The 19,932-nt window shown below is 43.0% G+C and overlaps 1 protein-coding gene across 1 annotated transcript in view; it reads left to right on the top strand.

Moving 5' to 3' along the window:
• The window catches only part of LOC134585354 (perlwapin-like), an 84,019-nt gene that overhangs the window by 47,818 nt on the left and 16,269 nt on the right, over positions 1-19,932 (top strand). The window contains exon 3 of the mRNA XM_063440759.1: positions 13,996-14,146. Coding sequence (XP_063296829.1) covers positions 13,996-14,146 — 151 coding nt within the window. The remainder of the gene's footprint in view (positions 1-13,995; positions 14,147-19,932) is intronic.

The following is a 19,932-nucleotide window of genomic DNA, read 5'->3' as shown; positions in this document are numbered from 1 at the left end:
TTAGACAACGTAATGCTCTGTGAGTAACTTGAACCGGGACTGGCAATCTCTATGTGCCCAGCAGTCAAATAGTGGTATTCCAGCTGAATTGGGTATAAGCGGAAGTATTCCAGTGACCATCATGTCCATGAATGTAAGGTACACTGAGCGCTACTGTCCATGAACTGTGAATAGGTATGCACATGCACACACGGATCTATTTGAATTATCTTAGCATATTATAGATTACCATCCTCATACCACGAGAAGGGTATTGTAATCACGGACACCTCAAGGAGTAGGGTTAAACAATAGCCAACTCAATGACTCTCCCCAAGAACCTGATAAAATGTATGATATCAGCGTAGACTCGTCTCCCATATCAGTTTGAGTCAGAGCCAGGTCTGTATCTTCTATATACGTCATGGGCAGAGAATTCATACCAGAGTAGTCCCCTCTGAGACCTCATAGCTGGGCCAGAAAAAATATATACTGAGAAGGATATGAATCCAAGAGCTAACTGGCACTGTACACACCCTGTACAGAGCCTGTATAACTGCGTTCATATACACCTGTAACTCGCAGAAATCTGTGATATACCCTGACAGAGAACGCGCAGTAGTCAGCGATACGCACTGTCCGCAAAACTCTCAGCGATCTGAGATACACACTGTCAGCAAAACTCACATGTCAGTAGTAAAACTCACAGCAGTCTGTGATACACGCTTTCAGGAAAACTAAAACTCGAAGTACACTGTCAGTACAACTAAATCTGATCTACACTGTCAGAAAGCGCACAGCAATCAGTGGTATATACTGTCAGCAAAACCCGCAGTAATCTGTGATACACACTGTCAGTAAAACACACAATAATCTGTGGTATATACTGTCAGCATGACAGTAAGATTCACAGTAATCTAAGAACCTATCTAGTGAGGCAAAAGGATAGGAACAGAAGAACAATAGCTGAATAGTGCAAATAAATTACTTCCAAAACCTATAATATATAAACACATAACAAGCTAGAACCATGGTACTTGGACATCGCCAAAACCAGTTGCCATAAAAATATAAAAATGTGCTTACCCCTTATCTAAGTGACGAACTGGCTCTGCGTGCTGAGAGCCAGAATCCCAGCGTGGAAAAAAAATCATGCGGTCCACCTACCGTAGGTGGAGGAGGGGCCGCGAGCAAGTGCTTGTTGGGCGCACGTGGCTCCTGAAGGAGCCGACCGCGGCGAGGCGGCCAGGTGCGCGAGCAGGTCCGGCCGCCGGGTACTCGCGTCCGACCGCGAGCAACCCCGCGCGGTAAACAGGCTCTACCAGAGCTCGGGGAGTCAGAGGAGACAGACAAACGGCTAGTCTCCTGACACCCTTAGCTAAAGCGCCCGCTGCCCGCGAAGGGCGTAGGAAAGAGGGGTGGGGGGGGGACAAAAAGGGGGGAGCGACCTGGCAGCATCCCCAGAAACCCCCAGAAAACCCCCACCGAAGGAAATCAGCCCCAAAGAAACAGGGGTCAACTAAACCAATACAATAAGTTATAAAGCATAATAAATAGAAAGAAACATAACATGATAACTAGGTAAAAGGCATAAGCCATAAAATCTGATAACTACATATAATAAAAATAATATAGGAAATAAATGTATAGTCTATAAACTAAATAAGAGCAAATAATATATATGTACATAATATGACATATATAAAATAAATAAATAAAGTAACTATAAACAGTGAATATTAATCCTAATAAATCATAATAAATCCCAAAGCCACCCACTATAAGCAGGAGACAGTGGTACTCTGACCTGTACTGTCTGCGGAGCAGCAAAGAAAGAGGAAATGATGCATGGGGAGGGGAGTTTTATAGTACCTAACTTTTTTCTGATTGGTTGTTTTTTCTGTGCTGCTGTGGAGTTCTAGTAAAGAGAGACTTAAGCAAATACGAAACCTCCTGTCATGTTATAAAATTAAACACCAGAAAACAGATAACAACAATTTAACAAGAAAAGAAAGAGAAACATTAAAAGAACTTAAAAATGGCGACAGTATAGTCATTAAACCTGCCGATAAGGGTTGGTTATTATGTCAAAGGAAGAAGCATATAAACATCTTAATAATGATTCTATATACCAAAAACTCACTCATGAACCTCCCAGAACTATATTATTATTATTATTATTATTATTATTATTATTATTATGTTATTATTATTATTATTATTATTATTATTATTATTTATATAGCGCCAACAAATTGCGCAGCGCTTTACAGTGGGTGGACGAACAAATATGTAGTTGTAACCAGAAAAAGTTGGACACACAGGAACAGAAGAGAGAGGTTGAGGGCCCTGCTCAATGAGCTTACATGCTAGAGGGAGTGGGGTATAGTGACACAGTAACAGAGGGGTTGAGGGCTCGCTCAGTGAGTTTACATGCTACAGGGAGTGGGGTATAGTGACACAGTAACAGAGGGATTGAGGGCCCTGCTCAGTGAGTTTACATGCTAGAGGGAGTGGGGTATAGTGACACAGTAACAGAGGGATTGAGGGCCCTGCTCAGTGAGTTTACATGTTAGAGGGAGTGGGGTATAGTGACACAGTAACAGAGGGATTGAGGGCCTGCTCAGTGAGCTTACATGCTAGAGGGAGTGGGGTATAGTGACACAGTAACAGAGGGATTGAGGGCCCTGCTCAGTGAGTTTACATGTTAGAGGGAGTGGGGTATAGTGACACAGTAACAGAGGGATTGAGGGCCTGCTCAGTGAGCTTACATGCTAGAGGGAGTGGGGTATAGTGACACAGTAACAGAGGGGTATGAGGGCCTGCTCAATGAGCTTACATGCTAGAGGGAGTGGGGTAAAGTGACACAAAAGGTAAGGATAGTATTAGACTAGTGACAGTTGCAGAATAGGAATCAGTCAGGAGCTATTAACAGTTTAATTGATACGCTTTTATGAAGAAGTGGGTTTTTAATGATTTTTTGAAGGAGTGGAGACTGGGTGAGCATCTAACGGAGAAGGGGAAGTGAGTTCCACAGGAATGGTGCAGCCCTCAAGAAGCCTTGAAGGTGAGCAACTGAGCATCAGAGGTGGGAGTACAGACAGAAGATAGACGTAAGTCTTCAGCAGAGCGTAAGGGCCTAGACGGGACATACTTGTGTATTAGGGAGGATAGATAGGTGGGAGCAGCATTATGTAGAGATTTGAAAGCAAGAACCAGGATTTTAAATTGAGCCCTATATCTTACAGGAAACCAATGTAGAGACTGACAGAAGGGCGAGGCATGGAAGGTGTAAGACCTTTTTTTTTTTTCTATTAAAAAGAAATTAATACTCCACATTGATAAAGGTAAAGATAAGAACATCCTAAATAATTCAGAGTACTCTTACATCACTGTACAATTTCCATCAATACCTGGTATATACTTCTTTCCCAAAATACACAAACACATAAAAAATCCTCCAGGTAGACCCATCGTCTCAGGGATAAATTCAGTACTATCAAATCCCTCTGAATATATTGACATCATCCTCCAACCCTGTGTACAAAACACTAAGTCCTATTTTACTGACAGTATGGGCCTCCTCCTAATTTTAAAATATAGAATGGGAAGCAGACTACATTTTAGTAAGTAGCGACGTACAGTAGATGTACACAATCATTCCCGAATGACATAGGTTGTAGTGCAATAAGAAGTATACTAGATAAAGAAAAATACATTTCCCAATCACAAATCGATTTTATTGTAGAAGGTATCCAGTTAATTTTACATAATAATTATTTCAAGGTTTATGACACTTTTTATCTTCATAAGAATGGTACAGCGATGGGGACTAGGTTTGCCCCCAGCTATGCCAACCTCTTTATGGCAGATTGGGATGATTCCGCCGTGTGGGGCAGGCATGGCTGGGGAGCGAACCTGGCACTCTACCGCTGCTACATTGATGATCTGTTTTATATTTGGAATGGGTCAAAAGGAGTTTTAACCAAGTTTTTAGGTTTTTTTAAACTCTAAAACTAGAGGCATACGTTTTTAAGTTCGAATTACAGTAAAACCTCAATCAACTTTTGTAGCGGGACCTGGGTAACCTAGCTGGTTACTGTGACGAAGTGCCCTTCGCCACTTGGGCCTGGAGAGGACTAATTGCCAGCCTCCTGCCCTGTGACTATGGCCCCTGGAAGATTTTGCCCTTTAAATATGTTATTTGGGCATAATGAATTTTATTAGACTGCTTCTGGCTCTTTAAATGCTCTGACAAAGGATCTGCAGTTTTGCTATGCACTTCGGATGCAGAGTGTGAAGGAAACCCTGTTTTATGGACTTAGTTTGACTGTTTTATTCCCTCCCTCTTAGAACACCAGTTTAAACCCTTAATAACTGTCATATTTTCACACACTGTCTGTCTTTAACTGTCATTTTGTTTTCCTCTGAGGAGGAGTTGTTTTGCTGCATGAGTGTTGTGTGCTCATTAAACAGACCTGCTTGACCCTTTCTTGAAGCCTTGGCTCATGCTTGGGGGATGGGATAGGTCTGCAGTGCTGATGGTGTCGGTTGGAGTGTTTGGAGTCCTCGGCAAGCACTAGGAGCATCGATTGGCGGAGGTACTCGGTCGGAGTGCCAGCGGGTCTGTCACAGTTACCTCTGCTGAGACTAAGCAGACAGACCCATCTTTCCCCTAATAACCGGATAGCACACAGTTCCAGGGGTACACTTTATTGGCCACAGGAGGCTTTATACTCTCCCCATGCAAGGGGTGGAACACACAATAAAACAATGTCCCCTCCCAGGGGTTCTACAACAGAACCGGAACCCCAGTTTCTTTGTCCCTGGTTCCCGACTGTGACGAGACCAATTTTGCCACATTGCATTGGCAGGCACTCAAGGGCGGCAAAAAATGCCGCCCCTAAATGCCCCCGTGTTCCCCCTGTCATTGGGGGCCCAAGAGGTGGCCTAATGGCCACCTGAAGAACCCCCCCGGCCGGCTCTTGTCTCGCTGTCAGACGCGGCGAGGGAGCTGTGTTCTCTCTGCTCCCTCTCACCGCGTGCCGTTTGATGATGCTGGGAGCCGGAATATGACGTAATTTCCGGCTCCCGGCATCAGTAGACAGCCCGCGCGGCGAGAGGGAGCAGAGAGAACACAGCTCCCTTGCCACATCTGACAGCGAGACAAGAGCCGGCCGCATTGAAGCCCCACTGGACCCCAGGGACAGGTCCACGCCAGCTCTCCAGGTAGGGAGGCTGGGTGGACATTTTTTTATTTAAAAAAAATATACAAATAATTATTGTGTATATATGTGTGTGTGTTGTGTGTCTGGGAGTGTATGTGTGTGTGTTGTGTGTCTGGGAGTGTATGTATGTGTGTGTTGTGTGTCTGGGAGTGTATGTGTGTGTGTGTGTTGTGTGTCTGGGAGTGTATGTGTGTGTGTGTGTGTCTAGGAGTGTATGTGTGTGTGTTGTGTGTCTGGGAGTGTATGTGTGTGTGTGTGTATGTGTCTGTGAGTGAGTGAGTGTGTGTGTCTGGGTGTGTGTGTGTGTCTGTGAGTGTATGTATGTGTGTATGTGTGTATGTGTCTGAGAGTGTGTGTGTCTGTGAGTGTGTGTGTGTGTGTGTGTGTCTGTGAGTGTGTGTATGTGTCTGAGAGTGTGTGTGTCTGAGAGTGTGTGTGTCTGTGAGTGTGTGTGTCTGTGAGTGTGTGTGTGTGTGTGTGTGTCTGTGAGTGTGTGTATGTGTCTGGGAGTGTGTGTGTCTGGGAGTGTGTGTGTCCGTGTATGTGTCTGGGAGTGTATGTGTGTGTGTGTCTGGGAGTGTGTGTCTGGGAGTGAGTGTGTGTGTCTGTGAGTGTATGTATGTGTATTTGTGTGTCTGTGAGTGTATGTGTGTGTTGGTGTCTGGGAGTGTATGTGTCTAGGAGTGTGTGTGTCTGGGAGTGTATGTTGTGTGTGTGTGTGTATGTGTCTGTGAGTGAGTGAGTGTGTGTGTGTGTGTGTGTGTGTGTGTATGTGTCTGGGAGTGTGTGTGTCTGTGAGTGTATGTATGTGTGTATGTGTCTGGGAGTGTGTGTGTCTGTGAGTGTATGTATGTGTGTATGTGTCTGAGAGTGTATGTGTGTGTGTATGTATGTGTCTGTGAGTGAGTGAGTGAGTGAGTGTGTGTGTCTGGGAGTGTGTGTGTCTGTGAGTGTATGTATGTGTGTATGTGTGTATGTGTCTGAGAGTGTGTGTGTCTGAGAGTGTGTGTGTCTGTGAGTGTGTGTGTGTGTGTGTGTGTCTGTGAGTGTGTGTATGTGTCTGGGAGTGTGTGTGTCCGTGTATGTGTCTGGGAGTGTATGTGTGTGTGTGTCTGGGAGTGTGTGTCTGGGAGTGAGTGTGTGTGTCTGTGAGTGTATGTATGTGTATTTGTGTGTCTGTGAGTGTATGTGTGTGTTGGTCTCTGGGAGTGTATGTGTCTAGGAGTGTGTGTGTCTGGGAGTGTATGTTGTGTGTGTGTGTGTGTATGTGTCTGTGAGTGAGTGTGTGTGTGTGTGTGTGTGTGTGTTTGTGTATGTGTCTGGGAGTGTGTGTGTCTGTGAGTGTATGTATGTGTGTATGTGTCTGGGAGTGTGTGTGTCTGTGAGTGTATGTATGTGTGTATGTGTCTGAGAGTGTATGTGTGTGTGCATGTATGTGTCTGGGAGTGAGTGAGTGAGTGTGTGTGTCTGGGAGTGTGTGTGTCTGTGAGTGTATGTATGTGTGTGAGTGTGTGTGTGTCTGAGAGTGTGTGTGTCTGTGAGTGTGTGTGTGTCTGTGAGTGTGTGTATGTGTCTGGGAGTGTGTGTGTCTGGGAGTGTGTGTGTCCGTGTATGTGTCTGGGAGTGTATGTGTGTGTGTCTGGGAGTGTGTGTCTGGGAGTGAGTGTGTGTGTCTGTGAGTGTATGTATGTGTATTTGTGTGTCTGTGAGTGTATGTGTGTGTTGGTGTCTGGGAGTGTATGTGTCTGGGAGTGTGTGTGTCTGGGAGTGTATGTTGTGTGTGTGTGTGTATGTGTCTGTGAGTAAGTGAGTGTGTGTGTGTGTATGTGTCTGGGAGTGTGTGTGTCTGTGAGTGTATGTATGTGTATTTGTGTGTCTGTGAGTGTATGTGTGTGTTGGTGTCTGGGAGTGTATGTGTCTGGGAGTGTGTGTGTCTGGGAGTGTATGTTGTGTGTGTGTGTATGTGTCTGTGAGTAAGTGAGTGTGTGTGTGTATGTGTCTGGGAGTGTGTGTGTCTGGGAGTGTATGTATGTGTGTATGTGTCTGTGAGTGTGTGTGTGTCTGTGAGTGTATGTATGTGTGTATGTGTCTGAGAATGTGTGTCTGTATGTGTGTGTGTCTGTTTGTGTATGTTTGTGTGTATGTGTCTGGGAGTTTGTGTGTCTGTGAGTGTATGTGTGTGTGTGTATGTGTGTGTGTATGTGTCTGGGAGTGTGTATGTGTATGTGTCTGGGAGTGTGTGTGTGTCTGGGAGTGTATGTGTGTGTGTCTGGTAGTGAGTGTGTGTGTCTGTGAGAGTATGTATGTGTATTTGTGTGTCTGTGAGTGTATGTGTGTGTTGGTGTCTGTGTATGTGTCTGGGGAGTGTGGGTGTCTGTGAGTGTATGTATGTGTGTGTGTGTATGTGTCTGGGTGTGTGTGTCTGTGAGTGTATGTGTGTGTGAGTGTGTGTGTGTCTGTGAGAGTATGTGTGTCTATCTGTGAATTTGTGTCTTTGTGTGTGTGTCTGTGTTTGTGTGTGTCTTTGTGTGTCTGTGAGTGTACGTGTGTGTCTGTAAGTGTATGTGTGCACCTGAGTGTGTGTGTGTGTACGTGTTTATATATGCATACAAGTTTTTTTGTTTTGTTTTTTGGTGGTGGGGTGGGGGTGGAACTCGAGTGAGTTCCCACACTTTATTCCCCAGGACTTGACCACTGGGTGTTCTGGAGCTCCCCGGGCAGCCAGCACTTTTCTGCCTGGCTTTCATGCACCAAACCCGGACACTTTTATGTGCAGGCACCGCTGAACCTCCAGCCCCTGGTTCTAATTTATACAGATTTAACCGAATACATGTTAATTCGGTAGTTTGTATATGTGAATGTTAACATAGATAGCACAGCCATGGAGCCAATTCGTGTAATTAAAGGCTCCATGGCAATTGAACTGTGTGAATAGGATCTGAGCGCTATTCGGTAGTTTTGTGCGCTCAGATCCCAGCTATCTAGGGATATGTGACATGTCTGTGTTTTATGCATAAAACATAACTTTGTGTATTTTAAAGTGATAGTCTGTCTTTGTGTCCCCACGTGTGTAATGGAGTTTTGCCTTTGTCCTGGGAGATAATTGAATTAATTCTCCAGGGCAGAGGGGAGGAAGCCAGGATGCATTGTGGGGATGTTTTACTTCTGTATGTCTGTAATTGGTTCTTGTCTGTCCGTTGTTGCATAAATCCAGGGGCAGGTAGCCCTCAATAAACAGACCACTGCTTGACCCTCAACACGGAGCCTTGTCTCGTTCTTGGGGGGATTCACTGTATGCTGATAGGGACTGACTGCCAGGAGTGTAAGCCGCTTGGGAGCTTTTCCTGTTCGTCTGCTAGCAGCTATTTGTGAGGTTCCAGTTCGGGAGTTTGGAGTGCTACCTTATTCCCTTGTATGCAGTTCGGGAGTTTGGTACATTCACTTATATCCAATTCGTGAGTTTTGGTGATTTTACAGTAGCTGTGCCTGTCTCAGAAAGAGGATTATCGCCTAAACGGATTTTAACCCCTTGTCTGCTGAAACGGTCCGTTACACCGACACTCAGTGTCCTCTCCCCAGGTCCTCCCCCTTCCATGAACCTGTTCGTGGGACAGGAACTCCAGTCGAGGCGAGAAGCAGTCATGGCAGCACACATGTCATGGCAGCACACATACACTACAGGGTAATAAATCCACAAATGAGGGAGGGCAATTCACAGTCAGGCAGCGGTCCCGCCACAACTGTCTAGACCTTGAAATCTATATTGAGAATAATAATATAAAAACACACACATTTTTTTTAAAAAGTACACACTAACACGTTCATAGATCTTGCAAGTTGTCACTATGCTCCCTGGCTCGACAGTGTCCCTAAGAGCCAGCTCTTAAGATTAAAAATAAACTGCACAGACCATGCCACATTTAATACCCAAGCCCAAATGCAAAAGATAAAATTAGTTGGAAAAAATATATATATAGCACAACTATCTTAAACACTTTAATTAAAAATACAGGCGCTTTAGATAGAAACTCTCTTCTGCAATACAAACAAGAACAAAAACAAGTTATAATGCTCCCCTTAGTATTTAATTATAGCAACAAAAGCCACCAAGTGAAAAAAATAATCAACAAGCACTGGGACATTCTTAAAGAAGACGACATACTACATAAGATTTTACCATCCAAACCTAGAATGTTCACACCCCATTAACGAGATGTGAAAACCACAAACCGCAAGGGAAGCCTTGGTGCGTGCCAACCCTGGGTAGCGGCCTGTTATACGAACGCTGTCCAGTGAGAGCATTCGCGGATTGCTTCTTGGCTCGTTTGGCTCCCGAATGAGGAGTTCCTCAGTGCCTCATTAGAATGTTCACACCAATCAATTAGAACGTTGGCAAATTGCAACATAAGTGTGAAACTGCAAGGGAAGTAATTATTAAGTGCTTTCCCTGGGTGGCCACTGTTTGTATAGACAGACGCTGACCAGGGGGTGCATTTGTATCATGAAAGAATATGCTTCCCTTGCCTGGTTTCACACAGGGATTCCACGAACGGAGGAGGTTGCACTGAACACCGTTCTGGAGTTCCCTTAGATTGGTGAGGACACTCTCTTGGGGGCAATGGCGGTTTGGCGGGCCTTCCCGTCCTGGGACTCCAAGGTGCAGAGGGTCCTGGGAAGGAGACCCCCTGGCACGGGAAGTGGGAAACCCTATATTTGGGTGGCAGGAACTAGGCACAAAAGGACTGGAATTTATGTCCCATGCACAGGCTCCTGAAAGGGGGAGGACCTGGGGAGGGGACATTGTTTCATTGTGTGTTCCACCCCTTGCATGGGGAGCGTATAAAGCCGCCTGTGGCCAATAAAGTGTTGTTGTACCCCTGGAACTGTGTGTCATCCGGTTATTAGGGGAAAGATGGGTCTGTGTTCCTAGTCAAAGCGGAGGTAACCAGCCAGGTTACCCAGGTCCCGCAACAGGGTGTGAGCTCTAAAGGCACAGAGAATCTTGTGAAGATTGATGGCAAGATGAATGCAGCATTTTATCAGAAAATACTGGCAGACAATTTGCATTCTTCAGCACGAAGGCTGCTGCTCATGGGACGCTCTTGGAATTTACAGCATGGCAATGATCCTAAGCACAAGGCCAAGTTGACCCACCAGTGGTTACATCAGAAAAAGGTGAAGGTTCTGGAGTGGCCATCACAGTCTCCTGACCTTAATATCATCAAGCCATTCTGAGGAGATCTCAAACGTGCGGTTCATGCAAGACGACCAAAGACTTTGCATGACCTGGAGGTATTTTGCCAAGACAAATGGGCAGCTATACCACCTGCAAGAATTAGGGGCCTCATGGACAACTATTACAAAAGACTGCACGATGTCATGCTAAAGGGGGCAACACACATTATTAAGAACTAAGGGTATGTAGACTTTTGAACAGGGGTCATTTCATTTTTTTCTTTGTTGCCATGTTTTGTTTTATGATTGTACCATTCTGTTATAACCTACAGTTGAATATGAATCCCATAAGAAATCAAATAAATGTTTTTTGCCTGCTCACTTATGGTTTTTTTTTTTTTTTTTTTACAAATGGTACATGTATTACCAATTCTCCAAGGGTATGCAAACTTTTGAGCACAACTGTATAACTGTCAGACCTCTCCATTAAAATTCCAGGTCCAAAGTCACTGGTTTTGCTAGGATGTATTTAAACTAGGAGGGGGGGGGGGAGGCAAAAGGGTGATAAAACAATCCAATTGTCCCCCAAAACAAGGACAGAAGGTGCCTGTAGCAAGTAGGTTAAAAAATGATAAGCTTAGAGTCATGTCTACAAATGCTCGCAGTTTAGGGAATAAGATCCATGAACTTGTGGCGATAATGGCAACTGATAATGTAGATTTAGTCGCTGTTACTGAGACATGGTATAATGAGAAAAATGACTGGGACATAGCAATACCAGGGTACTCTTTATATAGAAAAGACAGGGAAGGCAAGAAAGGGTGAGGGGTGGCCCTGTATGTGAAGGATAGCATAAAATCTAGCCTAATAAAAGTTAGTGAGGCGAACATAGAGTCCGTTTGGGTTAACTTAGAATTTGGTAATCACACAGTAACTCGTGTAGGTGTGATTTATAGGCCCCCAGGACAAATTGAAGAGTTAGATAATCTACTAGTTGAGGAAATAGCTAAAATGACAATGAAGGGGGAAGTTCTCATCATGGGTGACTTTAATCTTCCTGATGTGAATTGGAAAACAAAAATAGCTGCTTGTGCCAGGAGCACACATATTCTAAACTCCCTACTGGGATTGTCTCTAAAACAAGTCGTTGAGGAGCCAACTCGTAAAGAGGCCATACTAGATTTAGTGTTAACAAATGGAGATTTGGTATCCGATATTACTGTAGGTGAAAATTAAGGATCCAGTGATCATCAGTTAGTGTGGTTTAATATAAGAACAGTGACTGAGTCACACCACACAAAAACAAAAGTTTTAGACTTTAGAAAAACAGACTTTTCTAAAATTAGAATATGTGTAAAGGAGTCATTATCAGACCGGAGCAATTTAAATGGAGTCCAAGAGAAATGGGATTATTTAAAAGTTGCACTACTGAAGGCAACAGAAAATTGCATTAGGCTTGTCAGTAAAAGCAACAAATTCAAGAAACCACTGTGGTACTCCACAGATGTAGCCAAAATAGTAAAAAACAAAAAGTTAGCATTTAGTAATTATAAAAAAAACAGAGTGAGGAAGGCAGAATGATCTATAAGATTAGGCAGAAAGAGGCTAAGCAAGTTATAAGAGCTTCCAAATCACACACAGAAGAGAAAATAGCACAGTCAGTAAAAAAGGGGGACAAAACTTTTTTTAGAAACATAAATGAGGAATGAAAAGTAAAACAAGGATTAGTTAGATCAAAAACAAAAGAAGAAAGGTATGTAGAAGAGGATAAAGGTCTAGCTGACTGCCTCAATGAATATTTTTGTTCGGTATTTACAGATGAAAATGAAGGAAAAGGAACTCAGTTAAGAAAAAGGATAAACGAGTCATTTATTACACGTGAGTTTACAGAGGAAGAGGTTCTATTTCAACTGTCAAAAGTTAAGACAAATAAGTCAATGGGTCCTGATGGAATACACCCAAAGCTATTAAAAGAGCTTAGTGGTGTACTAGCAAAACCATTAACAGATTTATTTAACCAATCATTGATAACAGGAGTAGTCCCAGAAGATTGAAAGTTAGCGAATGTTGTGCCCATTCACAAGAAAGGTAATAGGGAGGAGTCGGGCAACTATAGGCCAGTAAACCTTACTTCAGTAGTGGGGAATGTAATGGAAATCATGTTAAAGGATAGGATTGTTGAACATCTAAAAACACATGGATTTCAAGATCAGAGACAACATGGGTTTACTTCAGGGAGATCATGCCAAACTAATCTTATTGATTTTTTTGATTGGGTAACTAAAATTATAGATCAGGGTGGTGCAGTAGACATTGCTTACCTAGATTTCAGTAAGGCTTTTGACACTGTTGCACATAGAAGGCTTATCAATAAACTAAAATCTTTAAGTTTGGATTCCAATATTGTTGAATGTGTAAGGCAGTGGCTGAGTGACAGGCAACAGAGGGTTGTAGTCAATGGAGTATATTCGAAGCTTGGGTTTGTCACCAGTGGGGTACATCAGGGATCTGCACTTGGACCCATTCTCTTTAATATTTGTATTAGTGATATTGCAGAAGATCTTGATGGTAAGGTATGTATTTTTGCTGATGATACTAAAATAGGTAACAGGGTTGATGTTCCAGGAGGGATAAGCCAAATGGCAAATGATTTAGGTAAACTAGAAAAATGGTCAGAGTTGTGGCAACTGACATTTAATGTGGATAAGTGCAAGATAATGCATCTTGGATGTAAAAACCCAAGGGCAGAGTACAGAATATTTGATAGAGTCCTAACCTCAACATCTGAGGAAAGGGATTTAGGGGTGATTATTTCTGATGACTTAAAGGTAGGCAGACAATGTAATAGAGCAGCAGGAAATGCTAGCAGAATGCTTGGTTGTATAGGGAGAGGTATTAGCAGTAGAAAGAGGGAAGTGCTCATGCCATTGTACAGAACACTGGTGAGACCTCACTTGGAGTATTGTACGCAGTACTGGAGACCGTATCTTCAGAAGGATATTGATACCTTAGAGAGAGTTCAAAGAAGGGCTACTAAACTGGTTCATGGATTGCAGGATAAAACTTACCAGGAAAGGTTAAAGGATCTTAACATGTATAGCTTGGAGGAAAGACGAGACAGGGGGGATATGATAGAAACATTTAAATACATAAAGGGAATCAACACAGTAAAGGAGGAGACTATATTTAAAAGAAGAAAAACTACCACAACAAGAGGACATAGTCTAAAATTAGAGGGACAAAGGTTTAAAAATAATATCAGGAAGTATTACTTTACTGAGAGGGTAGTGGATGCATGGAATAGCCTTCCAGCTGAAGTGGTAGAGGTTAACACAGTAAAGGAGTTTAAGCATGCGTGGGATAGGCATAAGGCTATCCTAACTATAAGATAAGGCCAGGGACTAATGAAAGTATTTAGAAAACTGGGCAGACTAGATGGGCCGAATGGTTCTTATCTGCCGTCACATTCTATGTTTCTATGTTTCTAAGTACTTTTTGGATGAAGTTATAAATGAAACTTATACTTATTGAAATGAATCGCATTTTATACTAAATATGACGTCTCAGTCTCATTTAATTAACCAGTCTTTGTTCCTAAATCTGTTCTGAGCAGCTAAGACCGGACCTTGCCCCAGGATGAACCCTGTGCTGTGTAGGAATAAAATGAAATTGCCTGACGAATGTCGAAATGATGAGCAATGCCCGGGATCCAGTAAGTGCTGTGGCAGGTGCAGGCACAGGTGTACCATAGCAATAAATAGCAGGTAAGTACACGTGTGTAATCTCTCCATCTGAGGACTATGTACATAGCTGATAAAAATGAAACACTTCACCAAATGCAGAATAAATGCAGAGCAATATAGGAGTTCTATGTTTAGATGGTATACGTAGAATATAAACATGCCATACATATTATTGAAGTACAAAATAAAAAGATAAAAAGGGACACATTAGCCGTGGTATCTAAAAAGAGGCATATAGCCTACCAGCACCGCATAGCAATTGCACAAAAGTCCCAAAAAACCAAGCTGGAGTCTTCTTCACTGCTGTGGTGCTCTCTCCGTTGTCCGAATAAATACCATTTCAATCAATGTTCAAATCAGCCAAGCTGAGTCACTTCCTATTCCCAGCGCGACGAGTATGCGTCATAATGTTGCGCCTGTCATATAACTGACGTGGCTGTGGTCGTATTACTTCCGCATTCTGTTTCATCATGCCCTTACCTCTTTCTTGCGATAATGTTATATTTTTACTCATTGTTTTTATGGTATTGGTCTATCGTGTTATCTATATTGTTATACACCACAAGTTTACCTCTTATGTTTGTATTCTCTAACATAGGCTTTATGTTGTTTTTCATATATATCCTTTATTTATATTCCAAGGACTTTCTTTGCCCTTACCAAATATGGGACTTTCTTTCATGATGAAACAGAATCCAGAAGTTATGCGGCCACGGCCGCGTCAGTGTCATATGACAGGCGCAACATTATGACGCATACTCGTCGCGCCAGAAATATGAAGTGACTCAGCTGGGCTGATTTGAACATTGATTGAAATGGTATTTATTTGGACAACAGAGAGAGCACCACAGCAATGAGGAAGACTCCAGCTGGAGTTGAAACGCGTCTGCTGTTTTCTTTTAGGACTTTTGTGCAATTGCTATGCAGTGCTGGTAGGCTATATGCCTCTTTTTAGATATCACTTCTAATGTGTCCCTTTTAATCTTTTTATTTTGTTCTAAAATAATATGTATGGCATGTTTATATTCTACGTATACCATCCAAGCCTGTATAGTCACCCTGGAGCCCTCTATATCGAGTCTGGGACAGCCATATATCCTGTGAGTTTTATCCTATTTAGGGGCCCATGTTTATGTTTTATGCTGTCTGCACTATGTAGGATATTTTTGTTTTTTAGAATGAGCCGGGCATAGAACTCCTATATTGCTCTGCATTTATTCTGCATGTGGTGTAGTATTTGTATACTATTTATCTTTTAAGTGTTAGGGGATACACTTATACTACACCAGTGTGTTATTGTTGTTTATTTGGTAGCGCCTACACACCATTGCACTTCTTTATATTATTTAAATATCTGACCTGTTTGTTCCAGAGGCCTTTCTAAACATTGCTAAAAGTGATACTCTCTATATCTGAGCAGTGATTGCTTTTCTGAGAATACGCTTCAGGCGAATTCCGGCGCACCGATTGCCGTTTTACTGGTTGGATGAACTATGACATATCTGGGAGTTTCTGAACTGACATTTTTTCACTTTGCTGTGGGGTTTAATGTGAAGAATGGAGGATTTAGATGTGGGGTGGTTTAAAAACTGATATTATTTATAATCCAGTTTAACAGATTAACACACACACAGTGAGGGAACGGAGATCGGGACGTTAGAACAAACAAAGCTTTTAGAGAAATCGGAGATTAACACGATACATAGATAACATTTTATTTCAGAGATCCTGTATCAGAGCCTATGATGTACCACCTAAGACTGAGCTTTAAATGTGGCACAATGGGTGAGTGGGTTACTGACAAGTTGGTCTGATTGGGAGATTACAAGTTCTAGGACAGTGATTTTACCGTGCTCTATGATACAGAGACATAGACAGACACATAGATATAGAGACATAGATAATCACAGAGACAGATACAGACACAGACAATCAAAGAGAGAGTCATATAGACACAGTCAGACACAGATCCAGAGACATAGACAGTCCCAAAGACAAGCAAAGAGACATAGACAATCACAGAGACAGACACAGAGACAGATAAAGTCAAAGAGACAGACAGTCACAGAGACAGATACAGACACATAGACAGTCACAGAGAGTAACATAGACATAGACAGTCACAGAAACAGTTACAGAGACCTAGACAGACACAGAGACATAGATAGTCACATATACAGATAAATAGACAGTCACAGAGAGAGATACAGACACAGAGACAGATACAGAGACCTAGACAGACACAGAGACAGGCAGTCACAGAGACAGATACAGACATAGAGACATAGACAGTCACACAGACAGATACAGAGACATATACAGTCACAGAGACAGATACAGACACAGAGACAGACAGTCACAGAGACAGATACAGCGACATATACAGTTACAGAGACAGATACAGAGACGTAGACAGACACAGAGACACAGACAGTCACAGAGACAGATACAGACACATGGACAGAGAGATAGATACATACACAAAGCCAGTCACAGAGACAGATAAAGACACACATTAAATTTCTGACAATTCTCACTTTAGTAAATAACCCTGCTAGTGTAGAGGCATTTATAGTTCAAGCTCTGTCTTTATTCAGATAAAGATAATTGTTTTTTAATTAAAGAGGGGGGGGGGGGATAAACACCCCACATGTACCTGCTTCTTTAAGATTGATGTGCTTAAGCAGTAAAACTTAAAAGGGAACCAAGGGGTCTGCAACGGTGTGATCCCTTCAATAATATACATAGTAAACATGTGCACCAGTGAAATTTGTTTAGTGCGAATGATTTTGTACTAAATAAAAATGTAATTTGTCGGGGGCGGAGCCTGGCTAGCGAGCGAGCAAGACGTGCTCAGCTCGAGCTCCCGCTGAACGGGACATTAAACGCTGCAAATCAGGGCGCACATACCGGGAAAATCCACCAACGGGGGCTCAACAGATGGAGGAACCCAGTAGGCGCCCGGAGATACCGGTCTCATTTCCCGGAGTGCCCGGGACCCGAAACGGCGGAACGAGGCAAGTGAGAGAAGGGGAGTTGGGAAGGCGGCCGCTTCCCGCTCAACACTCCGAGCCACAAGCACGCACAGAACACCCCCCCCCCCCTTTGGACCAGTGGGGGACATCCTGGTCCCCGCCAAACAGACCCAACCCGGTCACTGGCCTACTATGGCAAACGAAGGCTCAAGTGGACAGACCAGGGGAAGGCCTTGAAAATGGCGGTCAAAAGCGAGGACTGCACACGTGACATGCAGCAGCAGCATGCATCACATTACCCGACTTCTAAAGTGAGAGACTCTTTGGACATCATTTTTGAGAAGTTTTGGGCCCAGCTAATGGCCTATATACGACCAGCTACAGTTATACCACTCCCTGACCCAACTAAAAGGCAAACCAGCAGCCCTGGGAGGACTGGGAAACCTCTGAGGGGCGCAAACAAACGCCAACCCACAGAAACCCGAGTGAAGCGCCTGCCTGGACAGAGGGCAATGAGGGGACCAACCCGCAGGTACCGGCCACACAAACGGAGGGCTACTGAACCCACACGACGGCCCGTGCCAGATACACGAGAGGCCCGCCGCACCCGATCGTTGGGAAAGACCCTGGACCCAAGTGGACCCCAGGCTCGTGGCCTGAAGGTACCAGCCCTCACACTGATCCAGGGCCGAGGAAGTGCCAGGCCTACGAAGGGCTGCATGGCTGAACAGCTAAGCCTCTTAAACTGCTCCTACACCCAGCTGCGCATAGGGATCGGATGATCGACTTGCAGGAGAGACGCAGCTGACTTGGCCTTACACACAGTGGGGCTGTAATGCTCAAACCATACCTGGACTCTCCTAAACACTCTTGCTCTATACGTAACGTTTACCTTTTTGTTTACTACTGTCGCCAGGGTTTTTTAAAATTTGCCGTATTATGCATTATTTTACAGTAATATGCAGCTGACAACACTGTTAAGCATCAGATATTTCTCATCATTTCTTTTACTGATGATATAGACAAATGATATAAGCGACTGATATATACCTCGTTATAAGGATAGGCTTACTGAGTACACATATTACAGCTACTAAAGCGACTACAGCAACGAGCCAGCTGGAATGTACCTACATATTGAGAATTAACTACTTTTCATAACTAGTCTAGCAACGACAAGCGCAGATGGTTTTTCATTTGTTTAATTCATTTAACTCTTGGTGATACAATCGTTTAGTTAAAACTACCTTTACAACTGTTCTTTTATGCGTGCTATTAACCTATTGAAAAGCTTGCTTAATATAAAATATAAAATGAGGCTGTCATTCGAAGGAGATGTACTACTGTGTTAAAGCGACCCCACTCTGTACAAATACTGTGCATCCCCTCTTCTCTATTCTGTACCCCATTTAACTCCTGCCTCAATAAAAGAAAGATTGACAAAAAAAAAAAAATGTAATTTGTCAATCCCGAATTTCGGCCGCAAATCATTCATATTCAAACGAAATTAGTTAAAAAATGATTTGTTGTTGCCACCGAAAACCGCACTGCGCATGCGTACAAAAAAGGGTATCAAACAACCAATCACAGTGTTATGAGTTCAATTACAATCTGAATTTGTTTGATATATAGTTGAGGCAAAAACTCATTAGGAGTATATGACCTTAAGAAATTATCTATGCTGCTTGATGGGCAGAGTATATAATTGCCAGGCAATAGCCGCGGCACCTATCTTGAGAAAGCCCCCATAAGAAGGGCGGACTTTAATCTCAACACTCGGCTACTTCATACGAGGCTCCAGCATCCAGCAGGACTCACCTCCAGAAAAGGATCGTTGACAGTCTGCTGCAGTGCACGAGGCAGACGCTGTCTCCTCTGGAGGATCTGGTATCCCTTCTGCTATCCTGGTTGAAGTTATTGTATCTCAAGCTGAGAGAGTGGTACCACATTTTAATCTTGTAAGAGTTTCTAATTTGGGGGGGGGTTTCTGTACGAGGGTATTACATTTACAGTGCTACACTATATTCTGTTTCCTTATTTCCAACGTATACCCAGTACACTACATGGTTTAACATTGATACGGACAAGCTTTAGACCACCCCCCAGTGACTATTATCATTACTTTATTCCCCTTTTTTATAATACTACATACTGTATGCTTTATCATTAAGGGACCTATAGACTTTACTTTAGGATATCTTACTACATAGAACTGTTCTTATATATCCTTGGCAATATCTTAGAGGGATCCATCTACTAAGCGTTGACACTGTTATTTGCATTGTATTTTGAGAATTTGGGAAGTTCTTTTTGTGTTTTAACTGCTGGTACTAATTGTATGCCTATGGTATTTTTTACCCACCATATCATTTTGTCTATAAGTTGTACAGCTCTAGGCGAGTTGTTTAGCCAGACGGCTTATTTTTATAGACGTCATAATATTAATTGATTATTTTTTGCGCTCTCTTTTCCAGTTTATTTTAGTACTTTAAATTTGTTTAGGTGACATACCGCAAGTAGTGGCAAACGGGAGGATTTAACCTTCCTTTTATTAATATGGGGGTCATGGTTTTAAATGGGGGCGGTAGGAAGGGTTATTAATTATAAGGATGGAGCTGGTAGCGCTACCGGCTCCCTCCCTGTTTTTTTGGGGGGGAGGAGAGAGTTTCGCGCATGCGCAGTGTCATTTTCTCTATTAAACAAACAAAACGAAAAGGTAATGCATTCGCCATTCGCCCTTTCATTTCTATTTAGTTTGTAGGGCTTTCGTTTACGTTTTAGTAAACGAATATGAAAAAAAACGAATTTTCAGACAAAATTGTATTCGTACGA

The sequence above is a fragment of the Pelobates fuscus genome, chromosome 2 (genome assembly GCF_036172605.1).
Source record: "Pelobates fuscus isolate aPelFus1 chromosome 2, aPelFus1.pri, whole genome shotgun sequence".
Classification (NCBI taxonomy): domain Eukaryota; kingdom Metazoa; phylum Chordata; class Amphibia; order Anura; family Pelobatidae; genus Pelobates; species Pelobates fuscus.
The sequence above is the reverse complement of the archived record's forward strand: the minus strand, read 5'-3'. Positions and strand labels throughout refer to the sequence as shown.